Source organism: Pyrgilauda ruficollis, unplaced genomic scaffold (assembly GCF_017590135.1).
Source record: "Pyrgilauda ruficollis isolate IOZ18807 unplaced genomic scaffold, ASM1759013v1 scaffold33, whole genome shotgun sequence".
NCBI lineage: Eukaryota > Metazoa > Chordata > Aves > Passeriformes > Passeridae > Pyrgilauda > Pyrgilauda ruficollis.
In genome coordinates this window covers 3921847-3945719 of record NW_024524711.1, presented here as the reverse complement: position 1 = coordinate 3945719, position 23873 = coordinate 3921847, and the positions used below count along the sequence as shown (strand labels likewise).

General features: G+C 39.0%; 1 protein-coding gene across 6 annotated transcripts in view; it reads right to left on the bottom strand.

Moving 5' to 3' along the window:
• SRPK2 (SRSF protein kinase 2) overlaps positions 1–23873 on the bottom strand; it is a 128563-nt gene that overhangs the window by 8672 nt on the left and 96018 nt on the right. For 4 of the 6 annotated variants that reach the window (XM_041474677.1, XM_041474672.1, XM_041474673.1 and 1 more), the window contains 8 exons: positions 20543–20649; positions 20007–20172; positions 17940–17965; positions 16233–16479; positions 14788–15276; positions 10936–11036; positions 10735–10842; positions 701–770 (listed from right to left, as the gene is read on the bottom strand). In XM_041474677.1, the coding sequence (XP_041330611.1) occupies positions 701–770; positions 10735–10842; positions 10936–11036; positions 14788–15276; positions 16233–16479; positions 17940–17965; positions 20007–20172; positions 20543–20649 (1314 nt within the window). Of the gene's footprint in view, positions 1–444; positions 542–700; positions 771–10734; positions 10843–10935; positions 11037–14787; positions 15277–16232; positions 16480–17939; positions 17966–20006; positions 20173–20542; positions 20650–23873 lie in introns of all 6 variants that reach the window. The other 2 variants (XR_005955724.1, XM_041474675.1) reach the window with 1 other exon arrangement.

The window sequence follows — 23873 nt, the reverse complement described above, 5'->3', positions numbered from 1 at the left end:
AAAAAAGGATACGGGAGTGGAAGGGGCAGGGAAAGGATGGGATAAAAAAGAAGAGGAAAGAAACTGGAATTAGTAAAAAATCAGAAATAGTTTCAAATCAACAATGTTTGCAGCAAATCCATGCAGAGGTTTCCAGGATCAGCAGAGCTCTGGCATCATTAGTAGCATTTAGGAACAATGAATGATGCCCATTACCACTGCAAAGAGCATTTACAAGCAAACAAGCATGAAAATGGACAGGTATACAGATGGAAGCAGGAGTTAACTCTGATTTAAAAAAAATAATTAGTAATTGCCTAATACAAATAAAAATACACAATATAAACATTATTCCAGTGTCACTCTTGTAAAGAGAATAATAGAATAAAGTTCAAATTTGTCGTTTCTTTTCTAAACTAAAATGTTGTTATTTTCAATCAGGTTTCCACACATATGCAATCTTACAAGAAGGGCAGTTTAATTCCTTCAGGCAGTTGTTAAGTAGATGAATATCTGCAGAAGGGTGTTTTTGCCCACCCACTGCTAGTGGTGGAACTTAAAACTAAAAAGAAAAAAAATCATATTTATATTCTGAAAACAATGTGTATGAACAGTTCTACTCAAATACAAAACTTAAACTCCACTGTAAGCTCACTAGAAATTTAAGAGAAGGTGTATGAAAATATGAAAAAACTCTTACAATACCTCAAAAGAGTCATACCTTCATCCCTGGAATAGTCTTCACCAGAGTGTGGCTCAAACAAGTAATCTCCAGTCGCTAGCTCAAACGCCTACAACGTAACAGACACAGTCATGGGTACTGCAGAATAAGCTTTCCATCGTGAGGTGTCAGCACAACACCACAGCTATCCAGGAACCAGAGGCAACTCACACCCAAAGCTCGAGGCCTGTGACGGGATCTGAGACTGAGGAGCAGCCACTCACCTGGGGACATCACTCCTGCAGAGCAGCAGCGGCACCAAGCCAGGCTCTGCAGAGAGCCCCACATCCAGCCCCACGTCCTGCCCCATGTCCAGCCCCACGTCCAGCCCCACGTCCAGCCCCACGTCCTGCCCCATGTCCAGCCCCACATCCAGCCCCACATCCTGCCCCACGTCCTGCCCACATCCAGCTCCACATCCAGCCCCACGTCCTGCCCACGTCCTACCCACGTCCAGCCCTACATGCAGCCCTGTGCAGGTCTGGGACTGGAGTGTGCCCACCCCCAGGCACTGCTGCCCATCCAGGGGGAATGAAGGAAGGAAATACAGGGGGCTGGAGTACAGCCCCTCCCTGCAGCCCCTGGGGAGCCCTGGCGGTGCTGCCACACTCCAAGCAGTGCACAGGGAGCCCTGGCGGTGCTGCCACGCTGCTCCAAGCAGTGCCCAGGGAGCCCTGGCAGTGCTGCCACGCTCCAAGCAGTGCACAGGGAGCCCTGGCGGTGCTGCCACACTCCAAGCAGTGCACAGGGAGCCCTGGCAGTACTGCCACACTCCAAGCAGTGCCCAGGGAGCCCTGGCAGTACTGCCACACTCCAAGCAGTGCCCAGGGAGCTCTGGCAGTGCTGCCACGCTCCAAGCAGAGCCACACTGCTCCCGAGGGTCCCACAGCACTGCACTGAGCCAGCCTTAAACACAGCCTCACACACTCATGTGCAGCCTGGTGATTGTGTCATGTACCTGAACACATCAGGCATTTCTAAACATATAGTAAGAGCTACACATGCATCTGAAGGGTATTTACCTGTCAGACTGCATGTTGGCGGCTGAACTTAAAAAGTCTGAATCACAAAAATTTATGACTATAACTGATCACGTGAAATTAGCCAACAAAAAAATCCATTTATGACTATAATTAATCATTTGAATTAGCTTCTTTGATGACTCTAAATCTGAAAGAGTTTTTTTTAATACTTCAATGGTGGGAGTAAATGGCGAGATAGCTACTGGTGGGGAATCCAGACACCGGGACATCAGATCCTCTCAGGGCAGGCAATGCTTCCATGGGATGCTAGCCCTGTGTTAGGTGAGGGCAAAACCGACTTTCTCTTTATGGGTCTAATGAATATGAAAAGCTGCAAAGCTTTGAAGCAACTATGAGAGCCCCTACTTGTGTTCAGACATGGATTCATCTGGTCTAATTTGTTAAACTATTCTCTTTCAGCTCTGGCTCACCAATTGCCCAAGCAGCCACAGGAATCTAATTCTTTCCAGGTGGTTTAAACATCAAACTATTTTCCATGTCCAAGACATGGGAAAACAACTGATCCAGAAAAGCATTCCAAAAATGAGGCAGAGCTTCCTAGCACAATCCTAGAATGGGATTTCACTCCATTAGAACATTTACTACAAAATACTTGTCTCCTGAAAAGAGACACTTTTCTGGTTTATAAACTGGAGTTGTTAAATCACCTGTAAATTTAGCCTATTTATGAGCACTTGGCTTCTTCAAGCTGTGAACTGCAGTGTCATCCAAGTGGGCTACAGCCAACATAACTCACTGCAGTCACACATAGCAGCCAAGAAAACAGGAACATCCCTTGTTGACATTTCTGCTGATCCTATGAACAGGCCTTTAACTTCTAAAGTTACTATCACCAATAAACAGTCATTCACTACTTTTCTTATTCCACTCTTAGCTCAGGAATGACAGTTTGCATTTTACAGCTGAAAAAAATCGGAACAACTTCATAAAATACCAATACCATAAAATACCAATACCATAAAATACCATAAAATTTCTAAACTGAAATAAATGTTAAGAGCAGCCAGAAGTGATCACTGGGATAGATCTCTAAACACACCACAGAGAACACTGTTATTCTCCTGAGATGAGACAGAGAAGACCCAAGTGTCCTCTCTGTATCTCATGGCAATGTATTTACTCATAGAAGAGCTGGATCAGCTTTCCCAGGAGAGCACAAACCATTGGGGTGACTCCTGAGGACACTGAGAAACTCGCTGCTATTACACACAGATCCCTGGAGAAGAATGGAAATGTAGCTGAATTTAGCCACCAGGATAGACTACACAAGAACACAATTTCTGTCCATAAAATGAAGTATTATTAGCTCGATATGTCTGTGTGGGACTAAAAAGATTAAACTGAAAAACTGTGAAAACTGTTTCTAGAGAAGTACAAGAGGTAAGCACACTGCTGGGATACTCTGAATTTCAGATCAGTTTGTGTCTCGCAAGAGCTGAAAATTCCCATAGATTTGGGATTTTTTTTTTGTATGCCACCCTCTCGCTGAACAAAAACTACAGCTTTTGAAAATGACAATGATGCTTCTCTCTTCCTTTTTGTACAGCTCTGACTCCATGCCCAGGATGGGCTGGGGCCGCAGCACTTCACAGATTTGATTTTCTTACTCTTCCTAAAGGACTCTACAGAACAAAACCACTTCTGACTCAGATGCACACAAGGACAGCCCAGGGGCAGGTGCTGTGCTAAGTGTGTGTAATGATGGTTCTTTGCATCCATGGAAGGCATTGTCTCACAGGTTCATCTGTGGCAACCTGGCAGCCATGTATGCTCCCAGCTACTCTCAGGACAGACTGGGCTACACAGTGCAAGATAAATGAAATTAATTTGTCCTTGTATAAAAAAGAGTAAAACCCAGATCAAGGTTTTTATCATGAAGAACCAGCCCTAGAGATACATTAATAAACACATAAACAGCTGTAAGAAGGACGATCACATCTCTGGATTGGAGCAGAGTTTTCCTGCGCTTTAAACCACCGTCCAAAGGGGTGGTGCACTGGAAAGCCCGAGCTGCTACCCAGTGGGGGCTGCTGCAAGAGCACATCTCTGCTGCTGCAGGCTGAGCCACAGCTCTGGCTGTGGAACCACTGCTGCTCTGGGCTTCCCAGGCATTCTCAGTGCTCACCCACCTTTACAGGCACCTGTAGGCACATACAACCCCCAGACCCCATAAGGGAGGTCACTGATCATCACTCTGTGATGACACAAGGAGACCGAGAGCCCAAGGGCAGCACAGTGACCACGGGCCACCAGTGACCAGTCTGGGGCCACCAGTGTGAAAGTGACCCTGTCAAACTGGGGAAAGGTCAGGGAGGACCTGAGGCATTACAGGGGCTGAGCAGAGGATGCAGGAGGGGAGGCTGGCAGGGCTGGGGTTTGCTCAGGTGGGAGAATGGATTTGGTTGCTGCATCCACTGCCTGAAGGCAGTAATGGAGAAGAACAAGATACACTCTCCCCAGTGAAAGGACAACACAGGCAGCAAGATGAGAAATTCCAATCAAACATGAGGAAAAAAAATTATTCGGTGAGACTGCCTGAATACGGGGACAGGCTGCTCAGAAAGGCTGTGGAAATGCCATTCTTACAGGCTGTGGAAATGCCATTCTTACATATCCTGAGGTATGCACCCCTCAACTGGACATGGCTCTGAGTGACCTCATCTGCCTTTAACAACAACCCTTGTTCAAGGAGGAAGCAGTCACCAGAGATCACTTTAAACCTAAATTTGTCCATAATTTCCATGATGCTACAAATACAGACTAACTGTATTTACTTACTTTCCCTTGGAAAGTAATAATTTCTAAAAACAAGTTTCTTGACAGAAACTCCAACTTTAAAATACCATTATTTTTTTACTTGATGTTGACATTTACCTCAAGACAAGTCAGCATTTTATTTATTACTTGGAGATAAAAAATTAGATACATCACATTCAACATATGGCACAGAAGCCCAAGGCAACCATCCATCTTTACTGAGTGTTCTGGCAATTTCTATTTACCACTTTCCTAAAGTTCTCACAGAAAACCAGTCTAGACTGCTTTTCTCCATCTGCAGATGGTGAACCTTTCATATAAATGGTTACACTGCTGTTTTATAGGCTCTGAAGAGGCTCTATTTCTTTCCTGATTGTATGTGAACCTAGCACAGTACAGAACTGGTGGCACTGCTATATAATGGACCCATATCTAAACACACAATTGGAAATAGCTACATTTTCACTGTGTGACAGCTGTGCACTCAGTCTGGTGATTGAAAAATGGATGCATGCCTAGGGAAAGCTCTCTGGGAGAGAACTGGAAGAACAATTCACTTGGACTGCATCAGCCTCCCTGAATTGAAGCCCCAGCTGAAAAAGAACAACAAGCTATAGGCCAGAATTATTATTTTGACAGATGAGATGCAGCTTTTGGCCAGAGCTTCTCTGCCCCAGCTGAAATGAAGAGATGTGAATGTAAAGACTGTAGACTGTAACTGCTTTAAAAACAGGTTTGGTTTTAAGAACACTGTTCCACAGGTTAGTGGGAGCACGGAAAGAAGATCAGAAAGCTTTCTGAGATACACACACCAGCTGACAGCTTGCTCTCCTGTGGACATCTCCTTCTGAAGAGCCAGGCAATGGGAAGAGTATGAAAGGCATTCTGTATGGTTAGTGCTTGGAAAGAAAGGCCAAATATACAAAACAGAGACTTGCATGGGATGCTTGGAAAGGAAACAGAGTTATTTTATTTGCTGCACTCCGATCTTGGAATCATGCATACCGAGTGGCTGTTTTGGAAAGTCAGCTCCTCTGGGAAATCATTTTGAGTGTTTCAGGTTGTCCACCCACCACCTTCAAAAAGGGTGTACAGCGAGTAATAACAGCATTCTGTACTGTATCTGCCTACTGAAAAATACGTGCATAGCAACTTCAGCTTTTTCTCCCCTCGAAACCACATTTTTGATTTTCAATTTTTCCTCAAAATACTGCTTCTGTACAGACTGAAGCTTGTCATCACACCTTTGGTATGTGCCACTCACACATACTGACATGATGATACTCATGATCCCATGGAGACATGATCATTTTTTCCCTGCTTACAGCAGTTGAGAGTAGTTAAGGACAGTTATCTCTCCACTCCACGTTGGAGAACAGCATAGAAAGTAATAAACTGGGGGCACAAACCTGCAATGCACCTACAAGCACTTACATGAGGTTTAATTTTAACATAACTTACAATATCCTGTTTATTCTCCATTCTGTACCTCTGACATGAACAGAAATGACCATGAATGAACCCCACTGCTGTAAACCTGCTAGCCTTGTAGAAGCATGTCCTTTGTTCTGAAAGCTCTTTGCCTGTCCCCTTTCTGTCACACCTCGTAGTGCTTTCTTTCATCATCTTATTCTCTTTGGGTAGATAAAATACCAAGTACAATTTTCACCTCCTCTGACTTCCTGCTGATCTATAGCTGTCTTCTGTCTGCTACGTCTTATTACAAAGAGAGGATGTTGCAGGAATCTCAACTCTCCACAAAAGACACCTCAGGAAAGTGTTAAAAACTTTAAAAGCCTTGTTCATGTCCCAGCCTGTGACACAGTCACCTCTTCCCAGCAGCTCAAACCAAAGGTAATGAACAAAAGTAAGATTATGAGATTCATCACTTCAGGTGCTTTTCCTGTCTCCAATCCAAGGAGATTGGAACAAGGAAAAGCAGCGGAATTATGGTGCTTGCAGTCATTTCCAGAAGCAATACGAAAGGATGCTGTCTGCCAGTACTAACTCCCTTATCTTGCCAGGATTTCTTGGCAGCAGCAGTGGAGTACTGTGTTCTGTGTTTTCTGGGATTTAGGAAATGCTAAATCACTCAGTGTCTGTTCAGTTTCTGCTCTAAAGAAAGCAACCCGCTCAATACTGTTAATGTGGAAATTCAAACTGATACAACTAAATCATCAAGAATGTTTTCAATCCTGTCAAAGGTACTGCTGCCTCCAAATCTATTCCCTTTTTTGGGTGAAAATGAGAGATGCACCTCCCTGTTGGCAGAATTTAATTAGGGCTTAGTACAGGAAGGGAACATCTTCTAGAATTTAGTAAATGTGGAGAGATTCCCAGAGTCTAGCTCTCCATGAGTATTCCACATAAACAGGCCACATTGTTAGAAGAAAAATAAAAGGGCATTGTACAATTTCCTTGACCAAACTTATGCATATCCAGCAAATGACAACATCATTCCAACCAAGATCACCAAAGTCTAGAGAAAAAAAGTTACACTTTGTGGAATTCTTTGCCAAGCACTGAACAAGCAAACAACTCTGCTGTGGTCTGGAAAAGCCCACTGACATCCAACCTCTTTCACAGCACTTCATGCATGCACTGACTATAAGCCTCCAAAGATATGCATCATCCTCTTTCTTCCCTTCTGAGCAACTCTGCAACTCAGATCACCTGAGCACAGGACTGGTACTGGTCTAAAGCATTCACATTCACCCTTTAAACCTGATTCAAAGAAGTCTGGGGCAAAGAACTGGGCCATGATAAACTATCTAGCATTAGAAAATTCAGCTCACAGGCTGCTGGCTTGCAATGCTACTTATTCACTGATATGACACCAAAGAAACAGCACTGCAAGACTATTAGCACTGAGTTATTTTGCCCTCTTTTGCTGTTTGGGTAGAGCCCTTACGTGGCTCTGATTAAATGCACTCCAAGCACAAGTAATCCTGATCAGAAACTGGCTAGTCCCATACTGAAGTCAATACAAATAAAACAGGATTTTTCTTTCCTGGAAGCTGCATCAAAACCATCACACTCCTGGCTAGACAAAGCCATCCCAAACTAACTGAGCCCAGGTAAGGAATGCTCTCCATTCAGACACAATGTACCGCATCCCAGAAGATTCATAAGGGGATATTCTGGAAGTTGCTGTGCACACAGGAACACAGATGCTTTGCATGCTCAGGGCCAGTTTATCAGAGGCCTTGTTTAAAAACCTCATCTTCATCCTTATTATTAAAGATTGTGTAAAATGGACAGGCAAATGGTATGATGGAAAAAGACATTGTACTGAGATAAAACACAATCTTCTGTGCTCTACACACTTGATGCCATAAATACAAGCCAATACAAGAACCAGTGGCTGGTTCTTGTATTGGCTTGTATTTATGGCATCAAGTGAGGATCTACTCATGGTCACTGCTACCCTCAGTGAGCAAGATTATTTCATTAGCAAGCAAAAGGCAGTGAAAACCTTAGGCTCAAATGCAGATCTATAAAGCACAAGACCAAGTTAAGACCCCAGGTGAATCCTGGTACCTAGTCATCCTTCATATAATCCAGGACACATAAAGATTTGTGAGTTTTATATACACATAAATCTGTGACACAGAAACCCTACAGACATTAAGTTCTAAGCAAGGCCTTTTTTGCCATTTTTTAAATGAAGATGTGAGCCAGAATATCTGACACAGTAGTGGATACAAAATACATGGAGAAAATCTTCTACTTTGCAAGATAAGCAGTGTTCATGTGTGCTTGGTGTGGTCTCATTAGGTAAAGTATGGATGGATGGAAACTTGACAAGGAAAAAGTAATGGAAATACTGCTGAACCACTGATTTTGCACAGTACTGCTTCCAAAAATGCCCTTAATGACTCAGGACTTGCAAGCAAAGTCACCTCTGCTCTCCTTTGGGAGTCCTGGACATCAAGGCTAACAGGGTACCTAAGCTGTATTTTAGCTGAAAATAAACACCACCTGCTCCAGCAGACAATCCCTTTGAAAACACAGTAAACATGGAACAGAGTGAATTAAATATGAAACAAGAGCAATATAACCTAGAAGGGCATTTTCTGAACCAAATCTAGGTACAACAAGGTAACCAAACTTTAGAAAGCAAGTGGGGTTGTAGAGGCATTAAAACACTTTGGCACTTCACAGTTCCTGACTGCCTTAGGGACTGGAGAGGTTCACATCATAATTTCCAAAGACAGCCTGAATAAATTTGGGAGTTTGCAGTTCCACATCAGGAATGCTTTCCTGGCTGTTAATCTCTATTACAAGTCCTCTGCAGAAAGAGGCATTAAGGCCTTCAAGGCAATCCCTACCTCAGAGCTGTTCTGCATCTGATACAGGATCAGCATCCCCAATGCTCTGACCCATTTTCTCAGCCACACAGCAATGCAAACAGATTCCAGGGGTTTTCAAATTATGACTTTTTTTCTATGAACTTGAGAGGATGCTCTCCATTTTTTACACAACTATATCATGATGGCAATTGTATTCAACAACTGTATGTAAATGATGTAATGTTATAAAACTTCTACTGCACTTCTTAAGGGCAAAAACCTAAAGATTGTGACAGAAGACAGAATTACAGCACTTCTGCCTGAAAAGCTTTACTATCTGCAAGGCTTACATAACAAAAAAGCAGAAATATAATTTTCTCTTTAAAATAATGAAATTTCATACATAATTGTGAATCTGGGTTAAGATACCTCCAGTGGCAGTGATGCTTTATGCCTTTTTCTTTCCCTGAGTTTGAAGAGAGCAGTAACACTTACATAATACAGAAGAGAAGTTATAATAGGCTGGGCTAGCCCAAGTATTGCAAGAATATTATATTCCTTAGGTGTGATGTTGCTATTTAGTACCCCACTATCTTTAAATACAGTTCTAGGTAGACCTCAGCCTGCTTCATGTGCCTTTAGCTACAAGACTAAAAGACCATGTAAGACTATAAAATTAGCAGCAACAGGTACAACTTAAAGATGAATGCAGGATGTCCAATAAAATAGAAGGTTATCAAGTTCAGCTGAGGTTTACAAAACACTAGGTAGAAGAAAAAAGTCTCTATAATGACTTTGTAGTTAGTTAAGAGAAGAATAACTTAAAGAATTAAAGAACAAACTGTGGAATATTTTTTTATGCTTTGTTTTCAATGTAATAGAAAAATTCTCCATTTTGTCCCCAAATAGAAGAGTAAATTTGGAAATGGAGGGGTTTGTTGCATACTTAGGAAAAAGCTAGTATTAAACACCAGAGAAAACATACTTTAATTTCACTTATGGGTTAGTTACTTCCAACACATGGCTTGCTGAACTTATAATATCTGTAGCATTTTATGTTCCTTTCAATCCTCCTCCTCCCCTCCCTCCGGGCTGTGTAATTCTTCTCATCACCCACGCCTGCAAACTGTGTCTGACTTTTGAGTCTTCTCCTCCTCCTCCTCCTCACACACTTACTCTTATCAGACATGTATTTGTAAAATATAAAGATTTGATTAAGTTTTCCCTTTTAAAATAGGCAAAGGTATTTCTATTTTTTTTTTTGTATATATATCCTCTATCTTAAAAGAGTAGATGCATGCAGCTTGTTCATCCTCAAAGAGATATTAGGGTGTTTCAGAAAGCTGCATGATTAAGTTTTCACTTTTTCTTTTCTCTAAAGACTCTTAAAAAGCTGTCATTTCAGTTGTGTTCAAACTAATTCTACAGAATGTTACCACATATTTTACGCCAATAAACTGAATTCCTTCTCTTGAAAGTTTAGAACCAAGTCTAATCCAATCTGTTTTCACTGCACTTGGCACCAATTTTAAGTATTTCACTATTTTGCTACTTAACACAAGAAAAGGGAATGCAATCACAGCTAACAGTAGCCCAGGTTCTAAGACTGCAATGAAACAAACAGTTGTACTTTGTCAGTTACATTTTGTCATTTCAGAATAGACATATATTTTCTTTCTAAACTTGCATGTTTCTGACTACAAGTTTAAAATACATCACATGAAAATCAGATGTGCTCTACAAAATATTTCCTTTTCATTAAGAAGGCTGAAGAAATTGAAAGAAAGGGAAGAAATCAACAGCAGCTATCTGATACAGCATCATTTATAATAATGCATTTGTGTCAAAACGTCCAAACAATCCCCCATCAGGTTTCCTGACTAAATAAACAACTGGTTTTAGGAGCTTTACTCTTGTAAAATACACATTGCATTGTTCTTACCATACATGCTGTACTCCAGATATCAGCAGGTGTACTGTAACCTGCTCCTATTAAAACCTCTATGGATCTGTACTGTCTTGTCTGGATGTCTTCTGTGAAGTGTTTGTGCTAAAATAGAAAGAACCACATTAATGGGAAAAAAGGACTATAAAAAGACCTGTTCTAAATAGTGAACAGCTAAAATGATGTAGTTACACTTACCACCCAGCAGGCATTCCCCAGGTCAGCAATTTTAACTCTAATTTTATCTGCATTTCTTGGGTCCAGTGGATTCACCAGCAAGTCAGCAGCACGAGTTTTTGCTAACACAAGCAAAATGCGGACTAGTTAGTATGTTAAGCCTACTATTCATTATCTCTAAGCAGTTTTGCCTTGACACTTCATTCAGCATTGAAGATATGAAAATAATTTACTGAACGTTACAAGAAATTAAAGCAACATAAATAGGATTTCTTACTCCGATTTCTAAATATTCTTATACATTTCAAGTGCAAATTTTTCACATTTTTAGCTGCCAAATCACTATTACTACAATATCCAGAGGAGCTTCTAAGCAAAACCAGAGTATATGTTTCCCAGAACAGATTCAGACAGAAAATGTGAAAACTCAGGCTCCAAGAACTCACCCACTACACACATGAAAGATATGTTCTTGGAACAGTTTGGTTGAGAAAATAAATCCTCTACTTCCATGCCTCCTGGCTACAGTAAATAAAATCTAGCTGGATTTTTTTTTTTTAAACCTATCCCAAGGGGTAAAAGATTCACCAAAACCCGGCCAATTTGAGAGCCTAGGGGGCTGACATCCTTTTCACAAAAAAAAATCAGCATTCAAAGTTCTCTGAAGGTCCTATTTGCATCAATTATGATCCAGACTAAAAAGGCAGAACTTTAATCTGATTAATCTTGCGACCTTTAGAGGCTCTTGGGACACTGAAACCTTAACACCACCAGTAGCGATGCTGCTTTTCTTTGTTTTGACATTCCACCTGCTAGTCCCTAAACTGGGAAGAAAGCAGATGACTTGAAGGCAGAAGACAGAACCAGGTATCACAAACCACAGGGAAGCACAGGACTGGTCTCTGTTTCCTTGTCCCAGAGCTGCAAGGTGTAAACTGGAAACTGAAGGTAAGATAATAAAGAGGTTCTAGATCCAAAAAGCACTTGTGGCTGCAGTGATCTGATAAACTAGTGAAAGACTTGGAAAAGGAAAATACACCAGACATGGGACAAGGACAAAAAATACTGGATGTCTAATGGTGAATTTGGAGTGACTGAAATCAGATGGAGATCTTCAACTGCTGACACAGGAAGCCTGAATGGGTCGTCAGAACACTGAATATTGGCCAACCAGAAAAGAAAGCGGCAGGGTCCACCAGAGGAGAGAGGGAATGAAAATACAGGAGTATTTAAATAGCAAAAGGCAGAGGGGGCAGTGACCTCAACAAACAGCCCTCTAAAAAAGCTGGAATGGAGTCCAAGACTTAACCTTATAAAAAGCATCAACATTAGGACAGAAGTAAAACATTCAAAAGATAGGAACTAGTAAGATTAGTAAGCTTAATACTAAAGTCTTCCCCTAAAACATGCTGCATAGTACAGTGCCATTTTTTTAACACAATCACATGCATTACTGAAGAAATAACAGGACCTTTCTCAGTTCAGCAGTCTTTGCAAAAAAAAACCAAAAACAAGACAATGCTGGATAAATCCTTCCCACACATCTTGTTGAAGGACTGCAGTAAATAAAGTCGAATGAAGGGGGGAAAAAAGACCCATGACTAAGACATCTGAATATGGCATTACACAACAGCTTTCTTCAAACTTTTCCTAAGAGAGGGACCTGAGCAGGCAATAGAGAAGTGCCTACACTTTTATATTTTTCTAAAAACTCAGGATGCTTAAGTCCTGTCTCTTCTGAAAGATGAATTCTTGGATTCTGTATTTCATTTACAACTGAAAGTGAAGTCAGAATAAGTGTATTTTCTAAAAAGTATTCACAAAAAAAATCCAAATAAAATTATGTGCACAAAATTAGTGAACATTTCTGTGTCCTAGTTCCATAAAAACTAAGAAATATCACCTTAATTCTCACAATCTCTGCATGACAATGTATTTGGCAAACATTCAAACACTGGAAAGAGGAGGAGGAGAGTCGTGAGGAAATTACAGATCTATCTTCAGGGCATTTGGTCACGCAGTGAAAACTTGAAAATTATAAAAACTGCACATCCACCAAACACAAACTGGTTTGTGCACCAAATAAAGCAAGAACCCCCAAAAAAATAAGATGAGACCATGCCACTTAACAATGCATAGCAATGCCCAGAGAAAGAGGAACAAATAAAGGTCTACTTCAGTACAAAAAAATGAGAATAAAGATATGGTGAAAAATTATGTAGCATCATTTAAAAATATTAAATAGCCTTTAATTCCTGTATGCTTCTGTCTAAATACCTTCATCTGTTTTATGACTGTTATACTTAATGTTATTATTGATGCCATTAAAATCTGTAACATTCAGCTTTTCCCCTTTCTTCAAAAAAGTCAACTATCACTGAATTTACTGTCTGTCTTCTTTCTCTGCAAGAAAGGTGTGTGAACTGATGGGAAAACATCAAGGAGGAATAAAGTAGGGTTTTTTCTCCAGCTATGGAGGTAAGCTGTTTCCATGAGGACAAAAGCAGCTTTAAGCTCTGAAGACATGAGGATTTTACACACCACTCCAGGAAAACACCAGTGGAATCTTTCTGCCTATCTACAGCTGGCAGAACAAAAGAAGAAACTACCAGGCATCTAGGAACCTCCTCTGTATTGTTTCAGGGACTTAAGAGTGTAAGGACATGGACTAAAAGCCTTATTTGCCTGGATCTTCCAGAAATGCAGTTCTACTGAGCTGTATTTTATTTCATATTTCTTACCTTACTTTTCCTGTCAGACCCTGTAATAAACTGTGTGACTTGCTCTTCAAAAGTCTTAGACCAAGAAATACACTTGACTGCATTTTTCAATGCAGCTCTAATTCACCTGTGACAATGTTGATGGCAGGCTTGGTGATCTTCTCCCTGAACTCCCATTTTCTTTTATCTGCTCACAGATTTAGACTCTCAGTATTTTCTTTATTAAAGCTGAAACCCATATATTTATTATTTAACCACTGGCACTATAAGTAAAATCTATGTGTAATAACCTGAAGCTATTTAATTCAATGGCAAAAATCCAGCTTTTTGCAATGACACCAAGATTTCACCTTCCGTATATTCAAATGGATTTACAGGCAAAAGTTCTGGACTGATGGCCAGAATTTAAATGTCCAAAACCATGCTGAATATAGAAACACTATAATGAGTTGAGGGTTGGCAACATGCCCTGTTGAGTATTAATAAAAGGTTAAGACTGGAACTGTTTAACACAGAAAGAACAATTAATGAATGAAAACACAGCATAATACAGAATTTTTCAATATGACTGAGAAAAGATGTGTCAAGAAGTAACAGATAGAAGCTGCAGCCAGACAAGCTCAAACTTGCTACAATTCTTCTAAAATAATTCAGAGTACCAAGCAATGGAACACATTACAATCACAATAGATTATAATTTCATTTGTCCATTTAAGAACAGGTATTTTTCTTTTTGAAAAATACATTTTAAGCCAACAATAAAGGTTACTGGGCTTAAAAGATGGTATACTACTGACTTGTTATCAAAGGACGTCAGGTTAAATGATCTCATGCTCATCTTCTACCTTTAAACTACAGGAATGATGTTTATCTACAATTATAGACTTCCTTTTCTCTTTCACGTGTAGGCTGATTTGTCAATGCAAATGTTTGTTTATTCTACAATAATTTATTTATCTAATACCCCTTAAAAGGAAGTTCTAGAGTGGAAAATAACCCATAAATCACAGTTCTGCAAGAAAAATCATCCAATTTACTTAAACAATCTTTTCTTAACCTAACCCCTGGCTTTGTAGCCCATTTACCTGCCTCTTCTATTTAATACAATGCACACCCATGCTACTAGACAAAAGCCATTAAGAGGAACACTCACTTTTTGGCAAATCCCCAGTGCTGGAAGCTGAAACCGTTCTGCTCCTGTCATGAGATGGGCTGCTCTCCTCCCTTTCAGTTACAGTTGATCCTTCAGAGACAGCAGAACCACAGGCTACAGACTCCAGAGCCCCAGAGAACACCGACGCTGAAAACTCAGAGAACTGGGACTCTGGAATTTTATGACGTCCATTTGGCAATTCACCATTAAACTGTTCATAGGAGCTGCTATAAGAGTAATCACTTTTTGTATTTGGATCATCAAGATTATACTCCTCTGGATTTGGACATTCTTCCTCTTCTTCTTCTTCATCTTCAATCTGGTGTTCCAATAGGAATGGGCCGTTCACAATATGGCCATTTGTTTTGGGGGATTCTATCCACTTAGGGTCTGTAGAGTCAGTGTTGACAAGTTCCTGCTCAACATCATCATCTTTTTCAGTGTTTTCCTTCTCTGTGTCTTCTTTTTCATCCTGATCTTCTGCTTCACCTGAAAAATTTCAGCAAGCAACACATTACACCACACATCAATAAACCAGACTAAAATTAGGCATTTCATCATTTTTAACTCTTCAGTAACTACCTGACTTCTGACATATCACACAAGGAAACACTGAATATCACTGAAATATGCAAACCTTAAAATCTAAATTAAAGGCAAAAGAAAGGACTAGTAAGACTGCTGGAAAAATAAAAAATGGGAAGTGGCTCAGGAGGGAACAATCCAGAAGAGAATAATGCTATGAAGGGAAGATGGATGAGGCCTTGAATGCAAGCTTTTAAAAATCCAGAATCAATCTATGTCAACGGAGTCATCACAGAAGTAGGAAAACTCTCTGTAAGAGCAGACCTAAAGCAAACCAAACTGAACTACAGTCTCAGTAGTTACATCTTTATCTGGACTAAAGAGCTGACAAGAAAATCAGGGAAACCAGAATGGAGCTGGACCATAACAATTATGGTCCAAGTCACCAGGACTGAACAGGAATTTTAACCAGACATAGCAAAAATTTTAGTGAAGAAGTTGCAACCTTTGTTACCTGATAGATTATTACAACAAACACTGTAAGAATTAAAAGGGAAAGCAATGATGATTCCAACTACGACAATAATATTATAGAAAAATGCATCTTATTGTTCTTCTACTTCACCAAGATACACAAATATTCCACTTAATGTGGCATGGTGACTGCTCTGTTGGACTTTCTATGTGCTTTTTTGAATTGTTTATAGCTATACACTGCTATTGATGGTTTTCTTCACTTCTGTAGTAAGTTGGATTTTTCTTTACCTTTTTAGGTTTTGTAGTTACAATTTTACCTACAGGAGAAAATTAACTTAATGATCTAGGGCAGTTAGGAGTTCACTGCACCAGATGCAACACTGCACGGTTATTTCTGCTCTGAAACAGTAAACTCAGGGCCAATAAAAACAAGTAATACTAACCATCATCATTTCCAGCTTCTTCATCTACTACCTCTTCTATATCAGCTGTTTTTAGCTTCACCTCTGGGTGGTACTCATCTTCTTGTTCATTTGATGGTACAGCTGAGGTTACATTTTCTTCTATTTTTTTCCTTTCAGCTTCCCGCTCTAGCTCTTCTATTTCCTGCAGGCGTTTTTCTAGCAGCTCAGCTTGCCTCTTCTGTTTTTTCTTCAGTTTTTTCTTTTTGTTTTTGGATATTTTTCCAACCTTAAATACCAAAGAAAGAAAAAGTAATTATTTATTTTCAAGGCATCTCACACCAAACTAATTTACAGTTTGATCACCATTTTTTGAAAATATTAGATGGCAACTAATTTAGTTATTATATTGCTTTTTCCAGTTTACTTCAAATTAAGAATGATACAGGATTGTATGAGGCAAAAATCCACCAAAGTTTTACACAGGTAATCATGTTTTTACATGGTGATTATTAGATACAACAGTAAAATACATCTGTACATCCAAGATGCCATAATAAAATTCCTATGATCCTGTAACCTTGATAAACACAATAATTTTAAACTTCAGTCTGGATTAACAGATGATACTGTATGTGGAAAATGATCGGGGATCATATTAGCTGTTTATACATAAATTTAATACCTTATTTCTCTCTGTATAATGCAGGCAATAACCAGCAGAAGTATTCTGAGCAAAAAGACACAAGAAACTAAAGATACTGAAAACAGTGAATTTTAAATAAAACCTGTGTTGTTCAGCTATTTTCTTGTAAAAGGAAAGCATTTTTATTACTCCCTTCTGGCCCAAAACATATGAATTACAAACAGCAGATGGCCATTATGAAGTTTCTCATTTTACATAACATAAGGATTGAAAAACTCAGATACAACAGCAAGGAAATGAAAAATGAACACATCAGAGCTTGGACTTAAACACTTCCTTCCATTTTAACTCAATTGTGGCTTCTATTTTTATTATCTGATAAGTGAGATCTATCCAATTTTCATTCATTGTTTAAATATTACAGTAAGAAATCCTCATTTAATCAAAAAATAAAGTACCAGGAACAGAGAAAAACATTTCCTCAAAGGTTTATCTCTTAATCCTGTTATTTTCATAAAAAGCCATGGGATCATCTAAATAAGACATGAAATTTCACAACCCTAGTAATTTTCATCCATGTTGTACACCCACTGAAATCATACATGTTCTGTACACACAGAAAGCAGCTTTAACCATAGATATTTCTGGATAACTGTATTACCATTGGTTAATTGGTTAATTCCTATATGCACATGGCAAAGAGATCTTTCAAACCTCATACAATTGCTTCAACTTTCAGGCCTTGATGATTAAGGTCTTTATGCCCTTAAGATATTTGCAATGCACAATATTTAAGAGCATTCTCCCATTTTTGTCAGGATTTGGATGAATGGATTATTCCTCAAGAGAAGAAAACACAATGCTTAACTTAGTTTGACATAGCTATAGAACTGTATGTCTGTGAGAATTTCCATCACAGAAATACTGTGCTTAAAACTGGTAAGGCCACAGACATGAAAAGAAAAATGTTCTTTGAAAGATAAAAGCTTTATTCAAAGGAAGCTTTCAAAAAGGGTTGAGCCTACTAACAGTCTAATATATATTAATAGCCAGAGAAACAGAGAAAATAAGGCAGTTAAATTGTATTATATAACAATACTTACAGGCTTCTGTTGTGGGGCTGTACTCACTAAAAAGACAAAAAATAAATTGTAAATAAAATAAAGGTTTTCTTTTTCAAAAACAACTCTATAAAAGCAAAAACAAGTAGAAATAATTTTTAAATATTCTTAACTAAATAAGGCAGTGTTAAGTTTACTCTGTTAGCCACATTTTTTACTCTTTGTAAGTACATGCTGCCTGAAATCATGTGATGTCTCCATTAGAGCATGCATCTGGGATTGGAAGGAGCTAGCAGCTATCTGTGTTCACCGTGCTGTGCTTGGCAGAGAGCTCATGAAATTGAAAAAAAAAAACAAGGTTGAACCATTAGGAGTGGATAGAAATCATGGAATGACTACAGAGCTGTCACAGACTAAATATATGTAGTCTGCTGGCAGAGCAGGTATAGACTGGTTTAAATAGTTCAGGGAATATTAGCAAAGATACAACTACTGTGTTGTACCCAACAGAAAAGACTAATACTCATGTGTTTTACTCTGAAACAAGGCAGTTTGATTGCTAGGGCTGGAGGCATGAAGAAGTGCCTAAGGCAAAAAACACACCATATCAGAGAAAAAGCAGGTCCAGCATGAGCACCTCTGAGCAGGATCCCACCAGTGAGGGTCTGATGGGATTGCAGTGCTGACTGTCACACTCACAGAGCACCACGAGCCACATAAAACCTCCCCTGTGATCAAAGCAACAGAAATAACCAAATACAGGAGACAGAAGCAAAGTGAAGCAAGAGGAACTGAATGGAGGAGAACCTCTCACAAACTTCTTCAGTCACACAGGCCTATGGCAATTAAGGAATGCTAAATAAAACACAGAGTTATTTTATGTTCAGATCCTGCTGCTAAGCTCAGGGGAAAAGCTGTTTGAATACCCCCGAAAGGGCAATGTTTTCAAATGATTCTTAAACCTGAGCACTATCAGTGTTATAAAAAGAGAAATTATACAACCTATTCTTGTAATGCTGTAAAGAAAACACATCCTCAGCTCCTGTGTGGAAAGCCATATATTTAATTACAATTTGCTAAGAACCAAATGTGGTAAGAATGTCATTCCTTAAAATAATACTCATTTTAATGTCAGGAAGCAATATAAAGGCTGCATGAACAAAATCAAGTTATTTCCCACACAAATAACATAAAATTTCTAGCTATGTGATTACACATTATGTCAAATTCAATATAATACATTCACCAGTTATACGATTTTTCATCTAAAAATATATAATGCTGTGAAATGGATCCTGATCACTGTATTTGTTCCCAATACAGAAAGTATTTTTAGCATACCTCAAAGATTTTAATCTGTAATATATTTTCTGACAATATTACAAAGGGAATTACTTTTCCACTGCCTGTAGCTGATGTGCTCAATAGGCAAATCAGTAGCAATGATAGTACTAAAAATATATAGTAGATAGTACTAAAAAGAACATCACTAGAAAAGCCACACTTTCTCCTAGTTTGTCTTTGTTTATTGCTGTGAACTTCTTTACCTTGGCTTCTCGTAGCTAAACATAAGGTACAGTTCCTATCAAAACTCTTGGCAAGCTTGACATAAAGCATTTTCTACCCCTAGGAAAATGGGCTTATCACAAGTTCAGTTAGGTACAATAAATTCCATTTTTAAGGGTGAAAAACTACAGATGTACAACTTTTCATTGCATCTTAAAAGTAACAACAGACTTTTAAAAAGGCAGATGATTTCACAAGGATGCTGGTGAACTTGTAACAGAACTAGACATAATCTATGTAAGATTAATAACTGTTGTCAATATCAGAGATTAAGCATCCAGTGTGACTAAAACCCAGGCATTCAAGCCTATGGGATGGGAGGGGAGTAAGTTTAAACCAATAAATCTTTTTCTGTTTCTGGGGACCCTGAAAACTTGAACATGCAAAAACACTATGAAATCATTACTCTGGAATAAGAATTAAACAGACACGCATTTTTCATATGCAATTATTTTAAAAGTGAATTCTCACTGGACAAAATACTGTTAGCAATAATATACTGATGGTAGTTTCCCACATTGCATTTTAATATCCTGTTCATACCTGCTGAGCCAGACGGGGGAGGAGCCCCAGCCTTCTGCCACTCGGTAGCTTCAGCAGCCATCCTGCGCACGTAGGCATCGTCCACGCACATCAAAATGTTTTCTGGTTTTATGTCCGTATGAATGATCTTGCACTTGCTGTGTAGGTAATCTAGACCCTGAAGTACCTAATCACAAAGGGGTTTTTTAAAAACTGGCTTGAAACTGCAACTAAATTTATTAAGCAACTCAACATTCAGCTGCATTTTAAAATAAGACTGATTCTATCCCAATGCTCAAAACTATGCAGAAATTGGAAAACATGTATTACCAAGTAGTAGCATAAACACATTAATTTTTGCACTGCAGCATGGAATTACAGAAGCTTAAGAAGCAAAATTGTTTGATGCACAGTAACACCAGTGCAATCTCACCCCACTGAGATTAAAATAAAATTATCTCAGATAGTAGTAAGAGTTCAGTTCAAATATCATAATTCAAACCTTCAAACTGTTAACAATTGTGGAAAAACCTGATTAGAATATTTACAAAACTTACCTGTCGAATTATGCTTTTAACACAACGAATGGGAAGGCCTTGATAATTGGACTTGATTATCCATTTTAGAAGATGATGTCCAAGTACTTCAAAGACCATGCAGACATCTGTAATTTAATTAAGGATAACTTCCAAATAAACTTTGCATGAGATCAACACAAATGTTTGCTTGTGTTCTGGCTAAAGGAGTCATCACCTCCTTTAGAGGGAAAATGATTCCCCCTAAAATGAGCATGGTAAATGCTTTGGGTACCTTGTTTCAATTATATATAAACCCATACAGAACCAGTGTCCAACTGCAGAGCGAATTAAAATAAAACATTTTAATTACACAAATCTTGTCCATAACTTCGACGTGTTAACAACAGCCTTAGGGTGAATAATTAAGAAATTTATTGTAAACAGTAACTAACTCATTTTTCTTTTCTTTGAGACAGCTGTAAGTACTGATTTGGCCTATGATCTCTAATTTTTAATAAATTTTAAATTATATAAACAAAAGCTTTTAGTAACAAAAGTGTGCAGCAACCACATTTTAGAAAATGAACAATAATAACCATTTTTTTATTAAGTTCAATAGTCACTTGGCAACAAACACTAACATACTATGAGAATGGATCTCTTAAAGCCTACAGTTTTAACTGCAGAGAATAATGGCAATCACCAAAGAACTCTCAAACAAAGAAATGCAGAACTCAGAAGCAACATGCAAAAAGCACAATGCCAAAATATTTACTTAGACACAGCGTTTACTGCTGGCCCCTGACAGAGGCAAACAGTAAATTATCAGGGGAGATTATTAGGAAAAAACATGATATAAGAACTTGCTGTGATTTCTCCTTAAAGGGTTTTCTAAGTTAAGAGATTCTACACCTACATGTCTGGGTAAGTTATCTTTCTAGTGAGAAAAACCTTCAGAAACTGAAGTTAATTTAAAGTTTTACCATTCACAACATTCTGAAAAGAAGTTACACAATTAGACTATATCAAATTAATCCTCAAACATGAGCTGGGAATGACCTTAACGTACCTGGAAATCAGAAAAGATGTTAAAATCTTAACTACATAATACTATAACCTCGTAAATAACAACGTAATACCAATAACCAAAAATTAATTGATGGATACTGCAGGAAAACTTCAATGAACCAGACTATGTTAAGAGACCATTCACACAGGTGACCACCTGTAGACTGTCAGAAATCTTACCTAACTTCTCTAACTTTTATTAACTAAAGTCTTGGCAATGATCCTAAGAGTCAATGTCTTGAGTTAAAATGAGACTTACCTTATCTGTCAATTTATCATACACATTCTTCTCAAGTACCTACTTATATACATAAAGGTATATGTAATATATGTATATATAATACTCAAGTTTTAACATCTGCATCCTCTATCCTGAAGTTACACCAACAGTAACAGGTCTCAAGACTGGTCAAAGCACACTGTGAAGAACTGTAACACAGCTGTTTCCAACTGTTCATCTCATTTCACGTTCCTGAATTCCTATATAAGAGGAGACACTGAATAGTCATTTCCCACTCACAGCAACTGGGTGTACTCAGAACTCTGTGCCATCCAGAAAAGGAAACAGTCTTGGTTACTTCACCCCACAATGAACACAGGTCACTAGTAGAGCACACAGCCATCACAGTGGATGAGCAGAGTGCATGAGCTCTGCAGGGCTTATTAACTGAGCCCACGCAGTCAAGCTGCAAAGCTACAGCAACACAGATTGCAAAAAGGCAGGACACTGCAACATGCAGAAATTAAATATAGGACACCCGCCCACAGTCCTTCAGACCACTGCTGCTGCACTCTCCAATGCACATTCCTGACATTCCTTGCACTTACAGAAATGTTAAGCATTGCCAGTAACCAGAACAGACAGGGATGTAGGGAAGTAAACAGCTGAGAGGCAAGGGAGAGCACCAAGAAGGAAGATATAAGAGGAATGGCAGAGGCAGGCAGAAAGAGGGAAGGTCAGCAGAAAGTGATGTCTACCTGAAAAAAAGAGATTGCAACATTTTGCAGGGAGGACTTGGACAAACTCAAGGGACACTCCATACTGGAGAGACAACTGGAATGGAGAGAAGATACAGAGCAGGCTCAGTGTTGGGAGTAGGTATGCAGAAATGTGCCTGCTGTCTGATTTACTATCCTGATCTGAAAAAGATTAACCTTAAGCCAGACTGTCCAGAACAAGGAGAAAAGTTGGGAGAAGTTCTGCATTAACTACCAGGAAACCAGCCTAGCAAGTCTCAGGATCCTCCTACAGCACCAATAACCTGGCTGGGGAGAAGGTCCAAAAAGTCCTGCAACAAAAAAACCCTGAAGCCCACCTAGGAGACATGTTTCTTGTGAAATTCTCCTCAAAGCAGGATAGGGAATGTCTCCCAGGAGGAAACTAAGCACAGCAGCAGAAGTGAGAGTAAATCTAACATTAATCAGCTGACAGGTTTAAGTACTGAGAGCTGTTCTTTCTTGACTCAAATCCTACCTGCAACTATCCATCTATAAATATACATTACTCAAGCATTTAGAAGTATGACAAAGGACAAAGGATAGTTAAGCTCTAGTACCAGCACAGAAGACTTTAGGATGCATCTCAGTTCCTTCTGGACTGGCAGCATTTAGACACTATGACAATTAATACTCTATAGTCTTTTGAGATACATTTATTACAATCATTCGTATCATCAGACATAATGTCTGATTGTGTGGGAATGTTTCCTTTGGTTTTTTTCCATCTGTCTCTCAAAACACTTGTTCCATTATATGATTATCGGAATCTTTCATTAAAAAAATGCTACATTGAAATGAACATTTATTGCAGCTCTAATAAATGTCTACTTCAAACAAACATAATAATTCACACTTAGTGAAACACCAAAGTGCCCAAGATCATGAATCCTGTTATTTCATGAAAAAGTCGTAATTGCAATCTTTGCAAAACAAACAAGTAGGTAAAAAAATTATCAGCCTAGTGCAGCATAACACATTATTAAAATTCCTCTGTATATAAACACTAACTCCTTGGAGAAGTGACAGTCTGCAGTCACTCAGTGCAAGGCCAATGGCTCTGCACAATCCCAGCTCTCTTCTACATGGTTCTTGACAATTTTCCCTGTTTGGAAGCTCCACGACATTTGTGGTATTAGCCATCCAAAGGATTCACCCACCTCTCTTCTGTCTTGTTTTAGCTTTTAAATGCATTCCATAACCAATAATCAAGCCTCTGTGAAACATATGTTGCTTTATTTTATAGTCAAGCAACAGATATTTAGTGACTCGCCCAAAGGAAGCTGGAAACAGCAGAGCATGGAAA